Here is a 20,904-nt window from a genome sequence, read left to right as displayed (position 1 = left end):
AAGGAGTCGGGGCTGGGAATATGGCCTAGTGGCAAGAGAACCTGCCTCGTATACATGAAGCCCTGGGTTCAATTCCCCAGTACCACATATATGGAAAACGGCCAGAAGTGGTGCTGTGGCTCAAGTGGCAGAGTGCTTGAGCAAAAAGAAGCCAGGGGCAGTGCTCAGGCCCTGAGTCCAAGGCCCAGGACTGGCAAAAAAAAAAAAAAAAAGAAAGAAAGAAAATCAAGGAGTCTGATGTGGTAGCTTATGCCTGTAATCTCACAATGAAACAAAACAAAACAAAACCAGACCAAGGTTATCATATGGGGGAAAAATGAATAGAGATCTCTGGAAACATCAGACTTTAACTTGGTCTTTTTCTTTTCTGATTAAGTGGAATGCTTTTTGTTTTCCAAAGTATTTATATGACTGATTATTTAGTCAGATATGTATACAATAGACTTCTCATAAAACATACTCTGAATTTAATTCTTTTGAAGGAAGAAAATGGAAAGCCAGTTAAATCTCAGGGAATTTCTACTGTGTGTCCAGTTTCTCGATCCTCAAATGAATCAACTTCCCCATACCATTCCCGAAGAAAGATGAGGAAACTTCGAGATCATAATGTCCGAACTCCTTCTAATCTAGATATCCTAGAGCTCCATACAAGGGAAGTCCTCAAAAGATTGGAGATGTGTCCATGGGAAGAGGCAAGTATCATGTTTCTTTATTTTATTTTATTTTATTTTATTTTATTTTTGGCCAGTCCTGGGGTTTGGACTCAGGGCCTGAGCACTGTCCCTGGCTTCTTTTTGCTCAAGGCTAGCACTCTGCCACTTGAGCCACAGCGCCACTTCTGGCCGTTTTCTAGATATGTGGTGCTGGAGAATTGAACTCAGGGCTTCATGTATACGAGGTGAGCTCTCTTGCCAATAGGCAAGAGCCCATCATGTTTCTTTATAAGAAGAAGAAAACCTGGTAGTTCCTTAAAGTTCATTTTGTTCTTTCTATCTAATATTTTCTATATATTTGTAGGGGGTTAGCCAATATCTACAGCTGTGGCAGGGCATTAGGGCAGAATGCCTAATCTTTCTTGGCTTCACTGTACAGTTAGGATGACTAGACCTCATTCACTTGCTGTCATGTTTTTATTTGTTTGTTTTGCTGGTTTGAAGGCTTGAATCTGGACCTGGTTGCTGTTCCTGAGCTTATTTTGCTTAAGGCTAGCACTCTACTACTTGAGCCACAGCACCACTTTCAGTTTTTTTGAGTAGTTTATTGGAGATAAGATTCTATTGAACTTTCCTACCCAGGCTGGCTTCTAATGGCAATCCTCAGATCTCAGCCTCCTGAGTAGCTAGGATTTCAGGTGTAATCCACCAGTGCCCAGTGCTGTCACATTTTTTGTTTACCAAGTACCATGTGCTCTTCTAGGTTCTGGAAAAGATGCCAGAGTGAACAAAAAATTTTGTACTATCATGAAACATTCAAATGAGTTCAAGTTAGAAGATTGGAGGAGACATAACTATATATTAAACCAATATATTTCAGATGCCAAATGTTCTTAAGGAACCCAGAACCAACAGAGCAGTAGAATAAAGAGGGGTGGGTTGGCTGGGGTAGTCAAATAGTCTCTCAGGTGGTATTATTTGATGATAGATAAAAGAAATGAGACAAATGGACACAGATTGAGGAGCAGCATTGCAGTCAGAGAAAGGACAAATGCAGAAAGCCTGTCCTTGAGCCAACAGTGCCAGCCTGACAACCCTCCCTTCCCCATTAGAATGGAAGACTGTTAGATACACTCATTTAAGCTGGAGGAATGCTGGCATGCTGGACAGAGTGGGCAGTGAGAGGCAGCAATGAGATCAGTGTGTAGTGCCTTTGTTAAACCTGATCATGAACTTGTGATGAGATTTGTATCATCTCTAATTTTATATCTTAAGTAGAGAATAAGGAATAATCTAAAATGAATAAAATATTAGTATCTCTGGAGCAAAGTATTAAAAGAAGTACATTCATAATATAACCTTAAGTGTTTCAAATCTGATATAATACATGATTTTAAGATTATGATGTTCTTAAACCTGCTTAAACCTGCTTAATCCATAGCCATCTGGGGAAGCTTACTGTGAGAAGTTCTATTTATTTTTATTTATTTATTTATTTTTTTTGCCAGTCCTGGGCCTTGGACTCAGGGCCTGAGCACTGTCCCTGGCTTCTTTCCGCTCAAGGCTAGCACTCTGCCACTTGAGCCACAGCGCCGCTTCTGGCCGTTTTCTGTGTATGTGGTGCTGGGGAATCGAACCTAGGGCCTCGTGTATCCGAGGCAGGCACTCTTGCCACTAGGCTATATCCCCAGCCCGAGAAGTTCTATTTATTATTAAGGAAAAATTACCTCAAAAAGGGAATACTTCTTATATATTAAGAACCAGATAGTCATGTCTCTTTCTGTCACATAGTGGCCGGTGTGCCAATGATTATGTGGCTGCTGACATTGCCTGGTAGGAAGCCATGGTATGAGGTCAAGGTCAGGGCGATTGAGAAGACCTTATAGCTGTACTTCAAGCAGAAGGAAATGGAAACAGAAATACTTAAGGCTGTACCTCTCCAGTTTTTCAACTTCTTCTATGAGGGTGACCTTTCTTTGGATTTTCTTCATGCAGATTTTATATTCTATGTTCCAGAATATATTTTAATGTTAGTAGCCTTCCTGAAAGATGTGCTATCTATACTCGGGCTTTGGTTTGAGCAACTCTGGAGTACAGAATTACTGAGTATCCTCAAACTTAAGATGGCTGACTGTCACCCAGCCATGCAGGGAGGAGGGGCAGCATGTATCTTCTTCCATTGAGCAGGTGTGTCTGAAGATGGAGGTTAAGTCAGTTCTGCTTTTATATTTTAAGGACATCTTGAGCTCTAAACTGAATGGAAAATTCAACAAACATCTCCAACCGTCTTCTACAGTACCTGAATGGAGAGCAAAAGATAATGATCTACGATTACTGCTGACAAATGGAAGAATAATTAAGTATGTAAAGTAGATTCCAAGAATTAGATTGGTTAATTCTCAGTGGATTCCCTTTGTTCATTTAATCTATAGTTTGTTATGTTGCACAGCCAACTATGATTTGGGAAAACAATCTCAGTTCTCTACTCTGTCTGCAAATGAAGGGGAGGGTACTAGTGCTTTGCCCTGTTTCTGACTCCATTATTTTCCCCATGGTACAGAGATGAGAGGCAGCCCTTTGCAGATCAGAGTCTTTACACAGCAGATAGTGAAAACGAAGAGGATAAGAGAAGGACAAAAAAGGCAACCATGAAGATGGAAGAAAGTTCAGGAATAGAGGGAACAGAGAGCGAAGAATCTCAAAAACCACTCAATAGTATGTTGTTTGTTTGTTTTTTTGTTTTGTTTTGAGGGTCTGCTCTTCACAAAAGTGACAATAAGAAACTTGCTAATTTTAAAGTTTAATAGTGAGATTGAAAATGTTTGTGTCCCTCGTACTATTTTGAAAAATCTGAGGTATGTGTAAGTAGTTCACCTACCAGGCAGGAAAATGCTGAACGTGAATGCCAAGTGAAGTTTAGTGTCAGGGATTATCATCAGTGTGGAAAGGGTGTTGGGGGCTAGTGAAACTCAATGTATGGTTACGATTTTTAGACTTCTTTAAAAGGACTCTAAACTAATGCACTTTTACATATAATTTTTGCTAACATGGATGTGGTTTCAGAGTTAGGAAATATACTGGCTGAACTGAAGCTATTGGGAATCCAATAGCTTTTTTCACTGTTGTCAAAAAAGCTTTTTACTGGGTTATTAATTGGTTATCTAGTATAGTAATAATAAAAATAATAAGGTAATACAGTAATAGTATTATCAGATGCCTTAGTAATAACTCCTCCGCAACCTTTCTTCTCTGAATAAAATCTTCGTTTCCCAACATTTTTCTGCCCTTCTGATTTTAAAAAGTAGCTAAAATATTTTAGTATTTATAAGTAAGTGTTTCAGATAAAATTACCTATTATCTATTAGTTCGAGGTCAGGTTGGTGACTCTGCTTTTGTTCATCTGTCAGGACAAAGGCGCAGTGAGTCAAATCACTAGAACTTTTGGGAACAGTTGCTATGAGCAGTGTCTTATGAAAGCGAAGGACCATGGGAAAGCCCAGGTTATAAGCTGGCTGAATTCACAGTCTATATGAATGTATTTTAGGTTTGGAAAAACTATGTTTTTGTTTTTGTGGGTTTTTTTTGCCAGTCCTGGGGCTTGAACTTAGGGCCTGGGTGCTGTCCCTGAGCTTCGTTTGCTCAAGGCTAGCACTCTACTACGTGAGCCACAGCACCACTTCTGACTTTTTCTGTGTATTTGGTGCTAAGGAATTGAACCTGGGACTTCATGCATGCTAGGCAAACACACTACCACTAAGCCACATTCCCAGCCCATTTTTGTTCTTCTACTGAGAGAACTAATATAAAAGAAAGTGAGAAGTATCTTGTAGTTAATTTTAGTTTTAACCATTTTCTAGAAAGTTAGTAAGCCCTAACATACAAGGAATATAGTTCAATAAATACCACACACATTTTAAGAATAGACATCAGTCTGTGTCTTGATCAGTTTGAGAGAAAGACTCTGGGGGAGAAGGAAATAGAGAAAACAAGCCACAAGAAAGTAAGTAGAGCTAGGACTGGAGATTGATAGATACCCTAAAGTTGACAGACTTCCGAGATCATCTTGCCACCTTGCTCATGAAGTTCTAATGACTTTCTCTTTTTCTCATAAAATTTCTTTTCTTCACCAGGGTTTTTTACAAGTGTGAAATCAGAACTCAGGAATAGATCATCAGAATATTCAGATATTTCTGATTCAGAAGACTCTGGACCTGATTGCACTGCATTGGTATGCTTGAAATCTGATACTAGTGTGTCATTTTATGGGATGATGGGCACAGATCTTCATCTGGGAAGAATATGATAGCATTTCCCAAAGCAGTTTTCTCTCAGCCTATTTACATAGGGTCTTCCTATATTGGTTATTGTGTCCGCACTATCCTATGACTGTTCATGTGTGCTAAGTAGCCTTTGTCTGCTTTTGGAAAGGGGGAGGGAGAAATTCTTCTGCTAATTCCGGTCTTATTATGGCTCATATTTCTTACAGGTTACAGTTTATTTTACATTAAAGCCAATACTTTGTTTTTTACTCAGGAGGCTAATGTTACTATAGTTCCTAGAGATTCTTCTATGAAACGCAAGTGATTCTACAGTAATTAAGATAGAGCTGTCTCTAGATGGATAGTCTTTTTTGATTAGTTTGTATAACATTGGTCAATTTTTCATATAGCTTTGTTTCTGTTCAATTATCTCAGAAAATTCATTTTACCACTGAAGAGTCTGAAAGTTCAGGTGATGAAAAGAAACAAATAACATCAAAGTCTAAGGAGGAACCTGATGTGATAAGGAACTTCTTTCAGAAGAGCCAGAAACCATCTAGAAGTGAAATTCCAATTAAAAGGTAGATTTGCTGTTGGTAGTAGTTGCTCTCTACATTGTGATGTAAATGATGTAAAAATATTTTTTCAGTTTTATTGAAAATGTCATCAGAAATAATAGACCTGTTTTTTGGATTACCACTTTTTTAGGGAATGTCCTACCTCGACTAGCACAGAAGAAGAAGCTATTCAGGGCATGTTGTCTATGGCAGGGTTGCACTATTCCACATGTTTACAAAGACAGATGCAAAGCACGGACTCTGCTGGTGAGAAGAATGCTCTCCAGGATCCCAGCAACTGCCACAGCAGTAACCATGAGAGTAGGCAGTTGTATCACTATGATACACAAGTGGAATGTGGTAAGAAATATAAATTAGCAGTCTCTGAAAAGCAACATAAGACTCCAAGTTTAGTAGATCTGTAACATAGTTTAAGTTAGAGATTCTATGAATAAGGACTGTTTATTGCTCATCTTTACTCAGAAATGATATTATAGGAATGGGCCAAAAAAGTACAACAAACAAAAAATAATACCAAACCAAAGCCATAATATTGATGAGTTACATAAAATGAAAGCATAAGGATTCAAAATATAAATTACTTGGGATTTAGGATTATTTTTACTGGAATATTTCTATTGCTTTTCCAAGCCAGTGTTGTTTCCCTTTCATTAACAGTTAGGTTGATCATGGTGGAAGTACTGCAAAACTTAGGATCTTTTGGTGTCTCAAATGGCTTGTTAAACTAGAACAATTAACCTGCTTTCCTTTCATGAGAAGGAAAGTGAATATTGAATGGTCTATTTCTGATTGAAGATACTCTTCTCCTTGATAAAGAATTATTAAGAAATGAGCAGACTCAATAATGTGTCAGTAGTGCCACCTAGTGTTTTTATTCTTTGCCTTCCAACCAAGATTTTGTTTCCAAGAAAGCCTAAGGAAGATTGAAATGACATGTAACAATTATGTTGAATCTCATATAATTAAGGGTCAGCTGTATAGCAGTGCTTTGGCTTCCGTTTCACATAGTTGTGGAAATAAAAATTTGTAGGTAAAAGAAATGATTTAGGGCAATTTAACTTGGATTGAGGTTAGTTTCACTTGAATTTAGGTTAATTAAACAGGCTTTTGGAATTCAAACCAGAACCAAAGTCTTAGCTTATTGTAAAAGAAAGCTGGGCTTAAGGAACTTGCTAAAGTTGCATTGGTAATGGAAGAACTCAGTTTAATGCTGGGTTTGTCTGTCTTTCTCCTGATCCATTTTTCCTCCCCTGTAATCATCACTCCCTTGAAAAGGCTTTTATGGGAAGTACTACAAATTTACAGACATCTGCCTTCATGCTATGTAGTAAACATGCCATTTTTATATTGCACTTGGTTTTTTAGTATCTGACACAAAACTTGTCACATAAAAACAGTCTTCAAAAAAAGCAAACAAGTGGCAAGTATAGTGAAAGTAAAGATATATGAATATGTGAAGAGATAATATGTTCGTATTTTAACAAGCTGTAAACATAAATTTGCTTTTGATTGTAAGTAATAGGCTAATTTTGTTCTTTAAGATAAAGTTTGTTTAAAGATAACCCAATTAAAACTTCTCTGTAGGATACCATGTCAAGACTGAAGATCAAGACTTGAGGACTTCTTCCTGGACTAAACAATTTGATAGACCTTCCAGATTTAATCCTCAGGTAGAGTCAAAGGTTGAGCCATTAAAAGCAAAGTTAAAATTGTCAACAAAAACTGTTTCTGCTTTGCTTTTTAAAACTGTTACTGATTATCACCTAAATATAGCAAGCAAAAAAATACAATTAAATATCCACTTGTACAGCTGTCCATTTTTAGAGGTTCTCATATGCTAACATAACATGCAAGGCTTATGGATGGAATGTGATGTGGGTAAGAATAACTTAAGGAAGTGGTGAAAAACACTGGCTAGGTAATACCTAGTTAGAATAAAATACAGGAGAAAAAGAGCATCTCTTTAGTCTCTGATATCTTAACCATTTTTAGGTACTGATCTTTGATGAGTTGGTGGAAAATATAGGTTCTTTTTCCCGAAAAATGTCTATCATAAATACAGACTTTGACTTATAGTTGTTGTTCATGGTTTGTGTTTCTTTCAACTTCTGGTTTTCTTTTTTTTTTAAATTCAAATCCTTTTTTTTAAAATTAAATTTTATTGACAAGGTGTTGTGCAAAGGGGGTACAGTTACATAATAAGGTAGTGAGCACATTTCTTGTGGTATCTGTTACACCCTCATTTTTCTTTCCCTTCCCTAGTTCAGGCAAGCATATATACCATATCCAGTGTACCAAAATCATATACAGTAAACATGTAGGGTATGCCAAAGGAAATTCACCTAGAACATTAAACGTAACAACAATAGAATCCTCCTGTGTCCTTCTCTTGGAGTTCTTTTTGCTTATCCTCATCTTATATAATCATGTGTACATAGTTGTTGAGCTGTTGTGATCCACTGATAGGTCTGTCCTAGACCTTTTTATGTTTGTTTAGTAGTTGTTTGGTTTTTAGATACATAATGTAAAGTCGCTGACCCACACATGTGGAAATACCATTTGAGAAGAAGTTCATTATTTTGCAGATGTGGTCTCTACTTCAACTTAAGGCTTTCCATTGACTCTATATTAAGAAACTCTTTTCTAAGAAATTGTGTTAGAATCCCAACCTATTCATATTGACACACAAAATAAATCCAAAATAGAGCTTTTAAAAAACTAAAACTTCACCAGCAATACCAAACAAGGAAAACACTGTGTGAACTTTTGCTGCAGTTCTTGAAAATGGCCTTCAGAGGAATAACTGACATGGTCACATGGCAGGGTGGTGCTGTTAAAACTCTCCCATGCTTGCCACACTTAAATGAAAGTAAGCCAAAAAAGCAGTAATGGTTCTAAGAATTTTCTCATCAGAAGAAGCATTGCACACAGTAGGATAGCTAGAAGAGGAAGGGCATGAGTAGGCAATTATAGAAAAAGTGAAAGAAACATCTCACATGAATAACACTTTCATGTATCACTGAAAGGCTTCAGCAGAAGTGGGAAGAGCCTCTTAAATTATTCATGTTTGAGACCCCTGGGTTGATTTATAGGTGTGTGTGTGTGTATAAACAGAATAGATAAGACATACTGCCAAATATTAATGTCTGAGTAGATTATGGATGAAAACCAGAAGTGGAACCGTGGCTCAATGTGGTGGAGCACTAGCCTTGAGCAAAAAAAAAAAAAAAAAAAGCAGCAGATAGGGCAGATAATGAACAAGAGCACAGAGAAAATCCTATTTCTTTTACCTGTAACTTTGATAAGTCTTATTAGAGCATGATCATAGCACTCAGGGCCTTCACTCCAGCTTTTTTTTTTTGCCAGTCCTGGGGCTTGGACTCAGTGCCTAACCACAGTCTCTAACTTCTTTTTGCTCAAGGCTAGCACTCTACCACTTGAGCCACAGCACCACTTCTGGCTTTTTCTGTTTATGTGGTGCTGTGAACCCAGGGCTTTGTACATGCTATGCAAGCACTCTACTGCTAAGCCACATTCTCAGCCCCTATTCTAGGATTTGAATCATGCCCTTCCCCCAAATAGCTTTAAGACCTGAATAGTTCAAAATAGTTTTCTGGGAAGTGGTGCCATGGCTCTAGTAGTAGAGTTCTAGCCTTGAGCACAAAGAGGCTCAGGAACAGCCCTCAGGCCCTGAGTTCAAGCCCCACAACCTACCAAAAAAAAAAAAGAACAAAGTAATCTTCTGACTTAGGTCTGTTATAAACTGAAATGGCCATCATGAAGGGTGGTCTAATATGTGCTAAGAAAACCAAACTTCTCTGTTTATTGACTTTCTTTTTCTTTTGTTTTTTGGTGTTTTTTTTTTTTTTTGCCAGTTCGGGGCTTGAACTCAGGGCCTGGGCACTGTCCCTGAGCTTCTTTTGCTCAAGGCTAGCGCTCTAACACTTGAGCCACAGCGCCACTTCTGCTTTTTCTGTTTATGTGGTAGTAAGGACTTCAGGCTTCATGCTTGCTAGGCAATCACTCTACCACTAAGCCACATTCCCAACCCTGTTATGAGTTTCTTAATGCATAGAAAGCTGAAATAGCTTACTTTATTTCCCCACTCAAGGCTAGTGCTCTACCATTTGAGCCATACCTTCACTTCTAGCATTTTGCTAGAAGACTCCTGAGGATTGGTCTGCCCAGCCTGGCTTCAAATCTCAGATTTTGGATCTCAGTCTCCTGAGTAACTAGGATTATAGATGTGAGGCACTGGTGTCTTGCAACTTACTTACTTAAATCCTGAAAGTTCAGCTTCATCTCTTTCCTCCTTCAGGACCTTAGTAGAAGCCAGAAATGCATCAAAAAGGAAGGCTCATCAGAAATCAGTCAGAAGGTGCAAAGCAGGCATTATGTGGACAGCAGTGGCTCCAGCCTTCAGAATGGGAAGTACATACAGAATCCCAGCTTGGTTTCAGGGCCATGCCAAATAAGAAATGGCAGTCTAAGCCCAGAAAGACCTCTTGGTGAATCTTCCTTTTCAGTGCCCCTTCATCCCACCAAGAGACCTGCATCAAACCCACCACCTATCAGCAACCAGGCAACAAAAGGTAAATTTCAAACATATGAAAGTTAATTGTGCTTCAGTTGCTCGTATTTCCTGCAACATGGACAACAGTGTGATGGCAGTATGCATGGGCTACTGTGGGAACAGAGGATACCCAAGACAGCTCCGAGGAACAGGAAATCACTTCCCACGGCGCAGGAGGAGGTAGATCTTAAAACAAGGATGATAAGGAGTTAACCAGGCTGAGTTGGAGGAGTGACAGATAGAAGGAAAGCATGACCCAAGGCACAGAGGGAACAGTTAGTGGTCCATGAGTATTGATGACATTAGAACCCATTTTGATAATAGAGGAAGCATAGTTTGGAAGGGAGCTGACCTGGTCCTAGTGTGATGAGCTCGAGAGGTGATAAATAGTAGAACATCCTGAAGCACAACTGTGGGTTCAGAACGTACTTACCATAAGCCCTCTCTCCCTTTAAGTCTTTCAGACACTATCTGATGAGTATGCTTTTTTCGTTACTGTTTACACTGTTGTTGGTGTTTTGCAGGTAAACGTCCAAAAAAAGGAATGGCAACAGCCAAACAACGTCTTGGGAAGATTCTTAAGTTGAACAGAAATGGTCACGCACGATTCTTCGTGTGATAGAGCTGCTGTCACCTCTCTTCCCTTTGGAGGCCAGTCTTAGGGGGTGGGAGCCTGGTGCTTCTGCTGTCCCCCTGCCTGGAGCTGTTTGCTGTCTAGTAAGAACACTGCTCAAAGAACAGAATGAACCTGATGCTGCATTTTTACTGTGCCACACCCACTCAGCAATAACCCTTTGGACCTGGTGGGGAGAGGAAGAAGGAGGGTGGAACCTTAAAAAGAGACCTTGAACTGGAAAGGGTCTCTTGTCAGGGCTTGAATTTCATTTTGTTATTGGTAGTGTATTGATTTATTTTCAGTAGTAGTGTAAAGAATTATCAATAATTTATTTAACAGATTTTTTTAAGTTAACAGCTTTTAAATTCTTTCTTTTTTAAAGCTATTTATTTGGAAGATTTCTGGAGAAATATCTCACTAATTTAGAGTTAAGAATGTGAAGGTTTTTAAATTATTTTTGATAGTATGTGTGTTACATGTGGGAAAGAGCCACAGTAACAGTAACTAGTCTGGACTCTTAAATTTGATATTCAGGTTAAAGTCTTAAACAGGGATTTGATGCATTATTTTAAATTAAGATGTATATGAAAATCATTTTATTTTATATATTTCATGTGTTTTTTATAAGCTATTAGCTTCGCTTTTGCTAACATCCAAGGTGCATACTGTTATCAGGTTGATTCCCTTACACCCCACCTTTCCTCTGCACCCCCATCATTTTGAGACAACCCAACAAAACTCTTCTCTGCAGGGAAACACTTCCATAGCTAATCCATAAAAACACAAAAGATTCCTCGTTTCTCATTTCTTTGACATTGGTTTTCTTCTAAATATGAAGACATAGCTTCTTGCATTTTTCATTTGTCCCAATGATATCTGGGTCCCAAAGAGAACAGCTTTAATCTTTTAGCTACTTGTGGGAAAAATATAAATTTGATTACATTGTCACATTTATAATTTTTCCAAATACATTTGTAACTATAGAGGGCCTCCTTCACACTGCTTGTGTTGGAAAATAGGGCCAACACTTGCTATAGAGGTTAAATCTTAGGATACTTTTATTCTCTAGCCCTAACTTGATGGATATTCAAACCTACACATTAAGCTGTAATTCAATAGGACTATATTATATAACTAAGTTTTATAGAAGCAAGCATGTTGGACTAGATCTACTGTGTATATGATTTTTTTTAATTTCTTAATCTTCTAAAGAAATATTTCAGACACAGATTTGGAGTAAAATGGGTGCTTTTGCAGTTTCTTCCATCTAGTGTGTATTGCAGTTAGCTATTGGGTTGAACTTTTAAGATAATCATTTTTCTTTATGTATAGTTTTATTAAATTCCAGTTTTTCAGTTGTTGATAATTTCCTCCACTTTCCCCTTGTGGCATAAAAATGATGGTTGTGGGGGTGTGGTGGAGCTATTCCCAAGTCTGACAATATAGCATTACATAAATAGGCAAATAGACTGAAATTTAGTTTGTGGATTTTTTCTCTTTTTTTGCTCGGCAAGGTAGTGAGACTTCCTACTGTATTAAATATCTTTTTAAAGACCTAAGAAAAGTATCTGTACCATCATCTTTTATGGTTGCATTCAAATGTGTATTTCAAAAAAAATATTTTTTACTGTCTCCATTGTAATATTTCATGGGATAGCTATGAAGTAGCTTATGAATTTCTTTTTTGGTCTTTGACTGTGAGGACCAAAGTCCAAATTTTATTTGAGTGTTTGGAAATTCTTAGTCTCCATAGACAGCCTTCTTTGCCCCTGTCTGCACTGTGCCATAAATAGTGGAGAGATGGATGCAGTCAACCACTGACTGGTCATCAGATTTCAAGATGCAAAAGTCTGGTTTGACTGATTCCCTCACCTTCTCACAATATATCACTGTGATGTCTTCGTTTTCTGTTTTAGTGTTTTAATACACATTTTTATATTAGCTTAAGAAATAAGAACTATAATTTTTTTCCCAGTTACTTCAGGATCTGGACTGTTTTTCCTCTACAATTTGCACAACTCTAAAAGAACTTTTTTCTTTAGTCATAAAAATTAAAATTAATTTATTTTTATGAATTAAAATTGTGGCCAGTATCCACCCTGTGTCCTTAGGCCAATAAACACTAATATTGAGTTGCTAATGTGTGGGATTTTTTAAGTGAAGGTACTGTGGATTCAGTTTAGCATTTTAGTCCATTAACTGGTTATGTCACAAACCTTTCAGCAAGATAATATAACCACTATGAGTGAACCCATGTATCTTTTTCTGAATTGGTGAAAATTTTTAGCCACGGATCTAATAACTTTTATACTTTGCCTCTTACAAACATAATGGCCATGATACACCCCTTACCTTCATGGAAATGGCTGAACCTTAAGGTGACTATTGCCTACTCTGGGTTCAGTAGCAGTAGGTAACCTTAGTCTCATTTATAGGCACTCTACCACAGCTTACACAAGAAGACAGCAGTGATAATATTTAGTCATAAGCAAATATAAATATGTAAAATTGAGAAGTAGTGATTTAATGTATGCAACTGTAATAGTAGTAGTAATTTTTCTATATGAATTCAAGTAAATGACTCAACCTGGGATCCACTGTACTGTAATCCACAACATCACATAATATCACACTTCCCCACACTGATGAATGATCTAATAGTATAAAGCAGGCAGTTTACAGTAGCTCAGTAACCTAGGAATATGTTAAACTTCATAAATACCCGTTTATCTTTGAGACATACAAAATTGAACATTCTACTGAAGTCATCAGAAACTCAGAGAAGAAACAAACCCATCTTATCACTAAATACTTAGCTTAAATACTATTCTCTTTTTTGATAATCCTAATTATTGCCTTTTTTATGTACTCTACTGTATTTATTCACATAAGATTAGCAGGTATTTATCAAACATATACTGTGCGCCCAGAACTATTTAGGACTGTAGGAGAATTTTGTTGCAATTGTAGCTTCTGCTATGAAAGTATCTTCTCCAGGAAATTAGCAGTATTATTTTTATTTCTAAATAAATTAGAGCAGAAGAGGGCCCTGTTCATTTAAAAAAACAAAAAAGCCTAAGTTTATTAGTTTCAACTAATGTATCCCACTGTACAAGTAGAAGCAAAAAAATTGTAAACGACCTGACTTCTTAAAATTTAAGAAACATAACACAAGTTAGTATTTTAATTGGTAACATAACAATGTAGTACAACATAGAAAAAAAAAGAACTGAGTTCTGGACTAATAAGTTCTGCCACTTTTGTGACAGCTGTATGACCCTGAATAAGCCATTTTTTCTAAATCTTATTTCTGAGTCTGTTTTTCGTATTTGTATGTTTAAGTGAAAATGCTTATTAGGATAATCAGTGAAGAAAGCATTCCTTAGTAATACTTCATACATAGAAAAGTTATTAAATTACAACTGATAATTAATGAATTTACCTTTATACACTATTTAAGTGGAAATTGTTATTCATAAAATTTGTTTCAAATCAAATATATTCCCAGAGCAGGCTGCCTAAAAAAATGTGAACAAACCTTTAACAAGGTGCTAAGTTAGTCAGAATCTCTGCTTGAATTGAAAGGAAAAGAACTGAGTTAGTGTTTGGAGAGGAGAATGAGAATGTTCATCCTCCAGTACATTAAGATGAGTTATTATAGTGGAAAGCTACCTTTAGGTTTTTCTTAAAGAAGAATTCAAATAGTACTTCTCAGATTTGGCATACTTGTCAGGTACCAGAGGAAAGGTAAAATAAGTTACGAATTAAAGTGGTGTAGCAGCTACCCACAAGACTAAAGGAAAATAAGGTAAGGAATCTGGGACTCCATAGGACAGCTCCATGTTGGCGATAATAGCCTGGGTAAAGAGGTCATTGGCAGTTTGGAAGGCAGACTCAACAGAACAGTTAACTGCTTGTTTGAGAAAATGCTTTTTACTGAAGTGTGTAAGGTCACTCTCTAGGAGATGAGATGAGTAACTGCTATAGTGAATGATCATTTTTTAGTTTTTAACACGGGAGATACCAGGTTCTCATAATGTAACAATAAATTACTTCTTCAAAAATTTACCTTTCTTTTTAAATATTAAACTGATTGCCCCTCGTTGCAAGGTCCTGAGTTTGATTGCCAGCACAGAGCGAGTAAGGTGGAAACTCAAGCTCACTTTCCTAATGTCCTTGACCTTCATTCAAAGTAGTCTCTAGGTTCTAAGGAAAGCTGGTCAGTAAAGGAGACCAGTGTAACCCAAGTAGGGCATGGATTTTCCTGGGGACACTGGATCTGGGACCTCCTATATCTTGCTTCTGTGACACTGTGCAGTCTCCATTTGTCTTGTGGAAGACATCCATATGCTTCCCTGACACTAGGTGATCAGAAAGAGAGAAAATTTATAGTTACTGAATTGTTATTAAGCATAAAGGAGTCTTCATGCTGAATGTAGCCTTACTAAAAACTTCATTTTAATTTGCTTTTCAGTGAACATCATGCCCTAAATCAAATATTTAATGTTCTTTCCATAAGTACTTCCCCTCCTCCCCAAATTAAGGTCATTAAAAACCAAATGCCTATTTCCAAAGCAGGTAGTTTATTGTAACTGACTGTTTTTATTCATCCACAGTAATTTTTCCTTCTACTGGGGAGGTGAAAAATAAGGCTCACTTGGGATATTTTTCCTCTCACCCTTGGTGTACCCCTGCTAGTGTCTTAAGACTTAGTCTTAACAACTGTAACATGTTTTTGTCAGAAACATTTTAGAAACTATCCACTGATTCTTCCAACAAGTTTATCTGCTCTGCACTATTTCATTAATAAAACCCTGGCTACCACGTAGCCCTTAACCTCCAAGTAGTTTACCTATGCAAGACTTGTGACATTCTGGTTTTACTTCTCTTTATTTTAGAAAAGTTACAGAATGATGGGGAAAAACAAACTTGTAGTCAACCAGTTTTATTTTGATCATTTTTTTCACAGAGTGTCAGCTATTTTCCCCCAAGATTTCTCACCAAAACAATTATAAGTGCTAAAATATATACTATTTTGCAGGAATAAAATAACTCAGACATACACATGTTTCTTTGGTGGATGCTAACTTTAATATATTTAAACATTATTTTTTAACTTTAATGAATTTAAACATTATCAGCATTATGTGTAATATATAACCAGTTAATTCCTTGCCTAGAATTATTTCTTCCCTCTAAGATTCATAATTAAACTTTTATTTTTACAGTACATGCATATAACTTCCACATTATAGTCAGGGACCTGAGGTATAACTTTCTAAGTGAACCCCAAGGTTATTTTATCTTGCAAAAGAAACCTAAACCAAACTAAGGGCCTTACAGTTTATGGTTAGACTGAATCAAAAGCTATAACCTCAGTTTTTCCAAAAACAGCTTCTGACTGCAAAAGCAAGTCATGCAGTTGTTAGGTATGAAATAGCACTGATCAGGAAATGCATGTGCATCTTGCAGACTGTATTTCCTTTGGAAAAGACTTTTCTACTTTTAATATAAATTAAGCCATAACAGTTTCATGCTGTGGAAAGAGGGTGAAAAGGTTCATTTTAAGAGATTATATAATATGAATTTTCACATTTATTGTGAAATGTCTAACTTTGTCGGTGCTTCAGCAAGTTTCCTTTTGGGGGGGGGTTATTGGAGGGTGGTGATGGGGAGGGGTAGTGTTGGTCTAGGGGATTTAATTCTGAAATTTGAAAAGGGGACAGTTGTTGGCTATGGTATTTACTAGTTTTGTAGTAATGTTTTGCTAGCCTGACTGACTTTCCTTACCGGTTTTTATGCCCACAGTCCCAGGTGGCTGTTACCCTTCTTGTTTGGGGTTTCTATGGAGTAGTGTCTCATCTGTGTGTAGGCTGCCAGTGTGTGTGCACATGTGTGTCTGGGAATACAGAAGCACGCTGTGTGACAGTGGAAGGGTGTGGCTGGGGAATGGGGTGCAGAAGCTTTAAGAGCATTTGTTTTGATTCATAACAGTATTTCCCATCTTTTGCCTGCAGGCAGGGAAAGTGTACAGTATTTATTTTGTTTCTGTTTTAATCTGAATTTGTAAGTCTTTAAGTAGCTTATATTGATTATTATAGGGGAAGACAAGTGACTTGTTTAAAGTTGTATTTGGTATTCTTTCCAATTTCTGTATTTTAAAATATTGAAATTAAAATTGTATTACTTCTGTTTTGACTTTTTTAGCACTGTGTATTCTTTGTTCCTTTTGTTTGAAAGTGTATATGTTGAAAGTTGTATAAAATGTTTCTGAAAGAAAAAAATCTGAATTCTATATCAAATTTTGACTTTTGGTTCCCTTTTTCCACTTATTGAGTCAGAGGACATTATTTAAGAATGTGAAATCTGTGCTAAGCTCATTATTATTTTTGAAGACTTAAATGCAAAAGGTAATGTGTTTTATTATTAGCTATATTGCTTGGAAAGAGTAATGGCCAGATGGGAGGAAAGGATATAAAATGGGTTGGCAAGGTGCTACTTTGCTTACTAATGAACACTTATGGACAACCCCCCATCCCCACCCCACAGCCTAGCATACCACATGGGGTTTCTACTGGTGCCAGTGCTACAGGAGTAGCAAAACAAAGTCCAGGCTCTGGACCTATGTGAGGAGGTTTGGCCCTCTAGTGAAGGGAGATGTATAAATACAAGTTCAGTGAGGAAGCTTGGGCTTAGCTCTAGCAAAGGGCAAGAGAGACTGGACAGGGATGAATGCGTAAGGTCTTGCCTTGGAGGTGTTGAGCCAAGGAGAAAGGAACATACCGGGCAGCACTTTGCAGGCAGTGAGATGCTTCCAAAGTAGGTTGGAAGTGGGCAGATGTCCCTGGAGGAGACTTAGCAAAGCTTTGTAGAACCCAAGGCAGCAGAAGCACCAGAGACTGAGGCTCTTTTCCCATATACCTGCCTGACAGCAGGGGTGTCAGAAACACTGCAGTAGCACCAAAAACAAGTTTGTCCCATTTTTTTTTCTGATCTAGACTGAATGAGGAACCATGTGCTGTTTTGTACCTGTAATGGTGGAAAAGGTAGCCCGCACCTAGTCCCCTTAGACTCTTGCTTGGCCTGATTTGTGGGACTAGGAAATAAATCCTTATGGGCTGTTGCTGTTACACTCATCTCAGTTCATTCAGTGGGAAGAGCCAGGAACTTTGCTGCAGACAGAGTTTGGATCACAAACCCCCATTGTCTTTATCTTCCTCCATTTGAGTACTCACTGTGAACAAGTACTTTTATTTTTTCTTACATGGTCCCAGTCAGGTCCATATCTTCCCATTGTACAGACCTGTGCTGGACCTGCTGGGAAATCATTCACAATCATTAAAGAAGGATTCAAAATCATATAAAGTTGCAGTTCCTGTGATGGATAGAGCACTTGCTTAGTTTGTGTGGGGCTCTGGGATCAAGCCAGAGGTTCACAAATAATGATAATAATTATTATTATTATTTTGGCCAGTCCTGGGCTTAGACTCAGGGCCTGAGCACTGTCCCTGGCTTCTTTTTGCTCAAGGCTACTGCTCTGCTGCTTGAGCCACAGCGCCACTTCTGGCCATTTTCTATATATGTGGTGCTGGGGAATCAAACCCAGGGCTTCATGTATACGAGGCAAGCACTCTTGTCACTAGGCCATATTCCCAGTCCTCACAAAGAATTTTTTAAAATGTGTCTGTGAAGAATCAGCTACCAGACCCTTTGGACATGGGAAATATTTAAGCTGGTAATTTGTAGATCCTTCTGCTGAAAGGCTTCTAAGAATCCTAAGGGCGTTTTGCTCCCCTGCTGAATATGAGTACTGAACTGGTAGGTTCTGTGGGAAGGTCAAGAAGAGCAAGATAGGGGCTCTTTTTTATTAGAGCTAAGAAATTCGTATATGTTAGACTAGAAGAACATGCAGGCCAAAATAGAAGAATCTGCCTCAAAGAGAGTTGTGCATGTTTGCAGAATACCTACAATGATAATGGTTTGGAAAAGAAATGGTAGAGATATCTCCAGAGTGTGAAAGATCATGTTAGCTCCTGATTTCTGTGTGTAAGAGGCAGGCTGAGAAAGTTCTTCACCTGCCTATATGAGTTATTTCTTGTACTAAAGGATGACTTTAAAGGGCAGAGCCAAGAGTTGGGGGGCAGAGGAGATAAATGCTTGTACACTGGGCTTATTCTGAACCATAAGCATGCTCTAAAGAGGCCCAGGCTATGCTACTAAATAATGAGAACCACCTAGAGACTCTGAAGGGGTAATTTGTGAATGCTATAGCTCTCACCAAGCCTCAACGGCAAGCAACCATAGGAACAACTTCAGTTATATCATGTGGAACAGAAGATCTAGCTAAGCCCTTCCAATTCACAGAATCATAAAATACACTTTTAGCTGCTAGTTACTCAGGAGCCTCGGGTGACAGAGGGGAGATTCATCTCCAAGTAACCCAGCAAAAAGCTAAGGGGGGGGGGCCTGGCTCTACTGGTAGAGCACCAGACATGTGTGAAAAAAAGGCCCTGGCCCTGGTGGGGGGGGGGGTCACAAAAGTACATTTCAAAAATTATATCTGATGTAATATATATGTGTGTATATATATATATATATATATCAACGTCAGAACCCACAGGTAAAATTTAAATGTCTGTTAAAAATATTTACACAACAATTTAATCACAAAGTCCAAGCAAACGTTGTCCTTCATCCCCCCCCCCCCCCGCCCCTTCCCCTTGCCGTATTTGTCCGCATTATTATTTGATCTTAATTTAGCACCACGTACTTTGTATTTAACTTCTGGTGCTGGGGATCGAACCTGTGGTCCGTGCACTCGGCCACCGGGCTGTACTCGGGTTTTTGTTAATTGACATTTTATGTACATGATTTTCAGCACGGGTGGAAGGGCGGACGCAGGATGGACGCGGCCGGCCGGCCGACCCCCCCCCTCCTGCGTGGAACGCACACGCGTGCGCACGGGGAGTTCCGGCAGTTCCATCAGGCCCCCGGGCCTCGCGGGTGGCCGCCATGTTGTCGCTTGGGGTTAGAACTTTCTATTCATGCGGAGTGAATGAATGAACACACGCCGAGTTCTCGGCGCCGACTTCCACGGCGTCCCTCCACAGCTTCCTCCACGCTCCGTGTGTGTGTGTGTGCGCGCGTGTGCGCATCGCTTACACCAAGAAGGGGGCGTGTTGTACACACGCAGCTGTTTTCCACGCAGATCTCCCCCCCTCGCCCCACACGGGGCAGCCTCCCCATCCCCTCACTGTGGGGTCCGCGGCGCCCCGCCCCCTCTGCGTCTGTGCACGCACACGCACACGCACGCACGCAGCCGCGAGGACCGTTACCAGGCCTCTCCCTCCTAGAAGATTCCCAGTGGAAAGGCAAGGGGCGGGTCAAAGGTTACGCTCATTCCAATAACGTTCTGGGCCTTCCCCAGTCCTCCCCTCCCCCTCTCCCCCAATAATCTCTCAGGGTCCCCTCCCGAGTGGAAATGCCACTCATTTGCTTCTCCCGAGGCCCCGCCCCTCCCCCCTCGCGCCGTACACGTGGGGTCCGCTGGTGTCCGAGAAGTCCCCCTCTCCCCGCACCCCCACCCCCCGCCGAATGTTCTGGTCGACCGAGCCTGTCTTCCATGGGGAATCCCCACACGCTGGGTGGGGGGAGGGCTGGCGTCGGGCCCACGTCCACGCATGCGTGTGTGTCCCTTCCAGTCCGTTGCCCGTGCCTCCCGCAGGCACTTGGCGGCCGGCCGCCTGGGGCAGCGCACGGCCTCCCTCAGGTGTGGTGGCGCGGCCAGGGCGTCGTCGTCTTCGTCGTCGAGCGAAGCCCGGCATTTTCCTGCCACGTTGAGGGCGCCATCGCGTGCCCACAGCGTGCCCCCTCTCTCACCCTGGGGGACGCCCTGGAAACCTTCAGTTTCAAGCCCCGCCCGGGGGACCTCCAAGGCCCGGGCGGGTCTGTGGCCGGCTTCACCCTGAGCTTGGCCTTGGGGCCCAGCGCCGCTCAGCTGGCGGCCCTGAAGCCCGCGTGCGGCTCCTTCAGCTGGGCCTGGGGGGCGTGGCAAGGCCGCCCGCGGTGGTTCTTCCCGACGGCGGCGACGACGACGACGGCGGCGGCGGCGACGACGGCCTTGGTCCGCTTTCGGTTTCGTTTACCGTCGGCGTCTCCACCCCGAGCAGTCGCCGCCGGGCCTCCGGCTCGGGAACGCCGCCGCAGTCGCCGCCGCCGCCGCGGC

The 20,904-nt window shown here is 40.0% G+C and overlaps 1 protein-coding gene across 2 annotated transcripts in view; it reads left to right on the top strand.

The window, feature by feature from the left end:
- Kdm7a (lysine demethylase 7A) overlaps nucleotides 1–15,210 on the top strand; it is a 68,830-nt gene extending 53,620 nt beyond the window's left edge. For both annotated transcript variants that reach the window (XM_048340328.1, XM_048340329.1), the window contains 9 exons: nucleotides 483–692; nucleotides 2,889–3,013; nucleotides 3,214–3,368; nucleotides 4,784–4,881; nucleotides 5,348–5,493; nucleotides 5,621–5,829; nucleotides 7,075–7,160; nucleotides 9,809–10,082; nucleotides 10,588–15,210. In XM_048340328.1, the coding sequence (XP_048196285.1) occupies nucleotides 483–692; nucleotides 2,889–3,013; nucleotides 3,214–3,368; nucleotides 4,784–4,881; nucleotides 5,348–5,493; nucleotides 5,621–5,829; nucleotides 7,075–7,160; nucleotides 9,809–10,082; nucleotides 10,588–10,682 (1,398 nt within the window). In that variant the 3' untranslated portion in view covers nucleotides 10,683–15,210. The remainder of the gene's footprint in view (nucleotides 1–482; nucleotides 693–2,888; nucleotides 3,014–3,213; nucleotides 3,369–4,783; nucleotides 4,882–5,347; nucleotides 5,494–5,620; nucleotides 5,830–7,074; nucleotides 7,161–9,808; nucleotides 10,083–10,587) is intronic.
- The last annotated feature ends 5,694 nt before the right edge of the window (nucleotides 15,211–20,904 follow it).

This window comes from Perognathus longimembris, chromosome 2 (genome assembly GCF_023159225.1).
Source record: "Perognathus longimembris pacificus isolate PPM17 chromosome 2, ASM2315922v1, whole genome shotgun sequence".
NCBI classification, from domain to species: Eukaryota; Metazoa; Chordata; class Mammalia; order Rodentia; family Heteromyidae; genus Perognathus; species Perognathus longimembris.
This window is presented reverse-complemented; position numbering and strand designations above follow the sequence as displayed.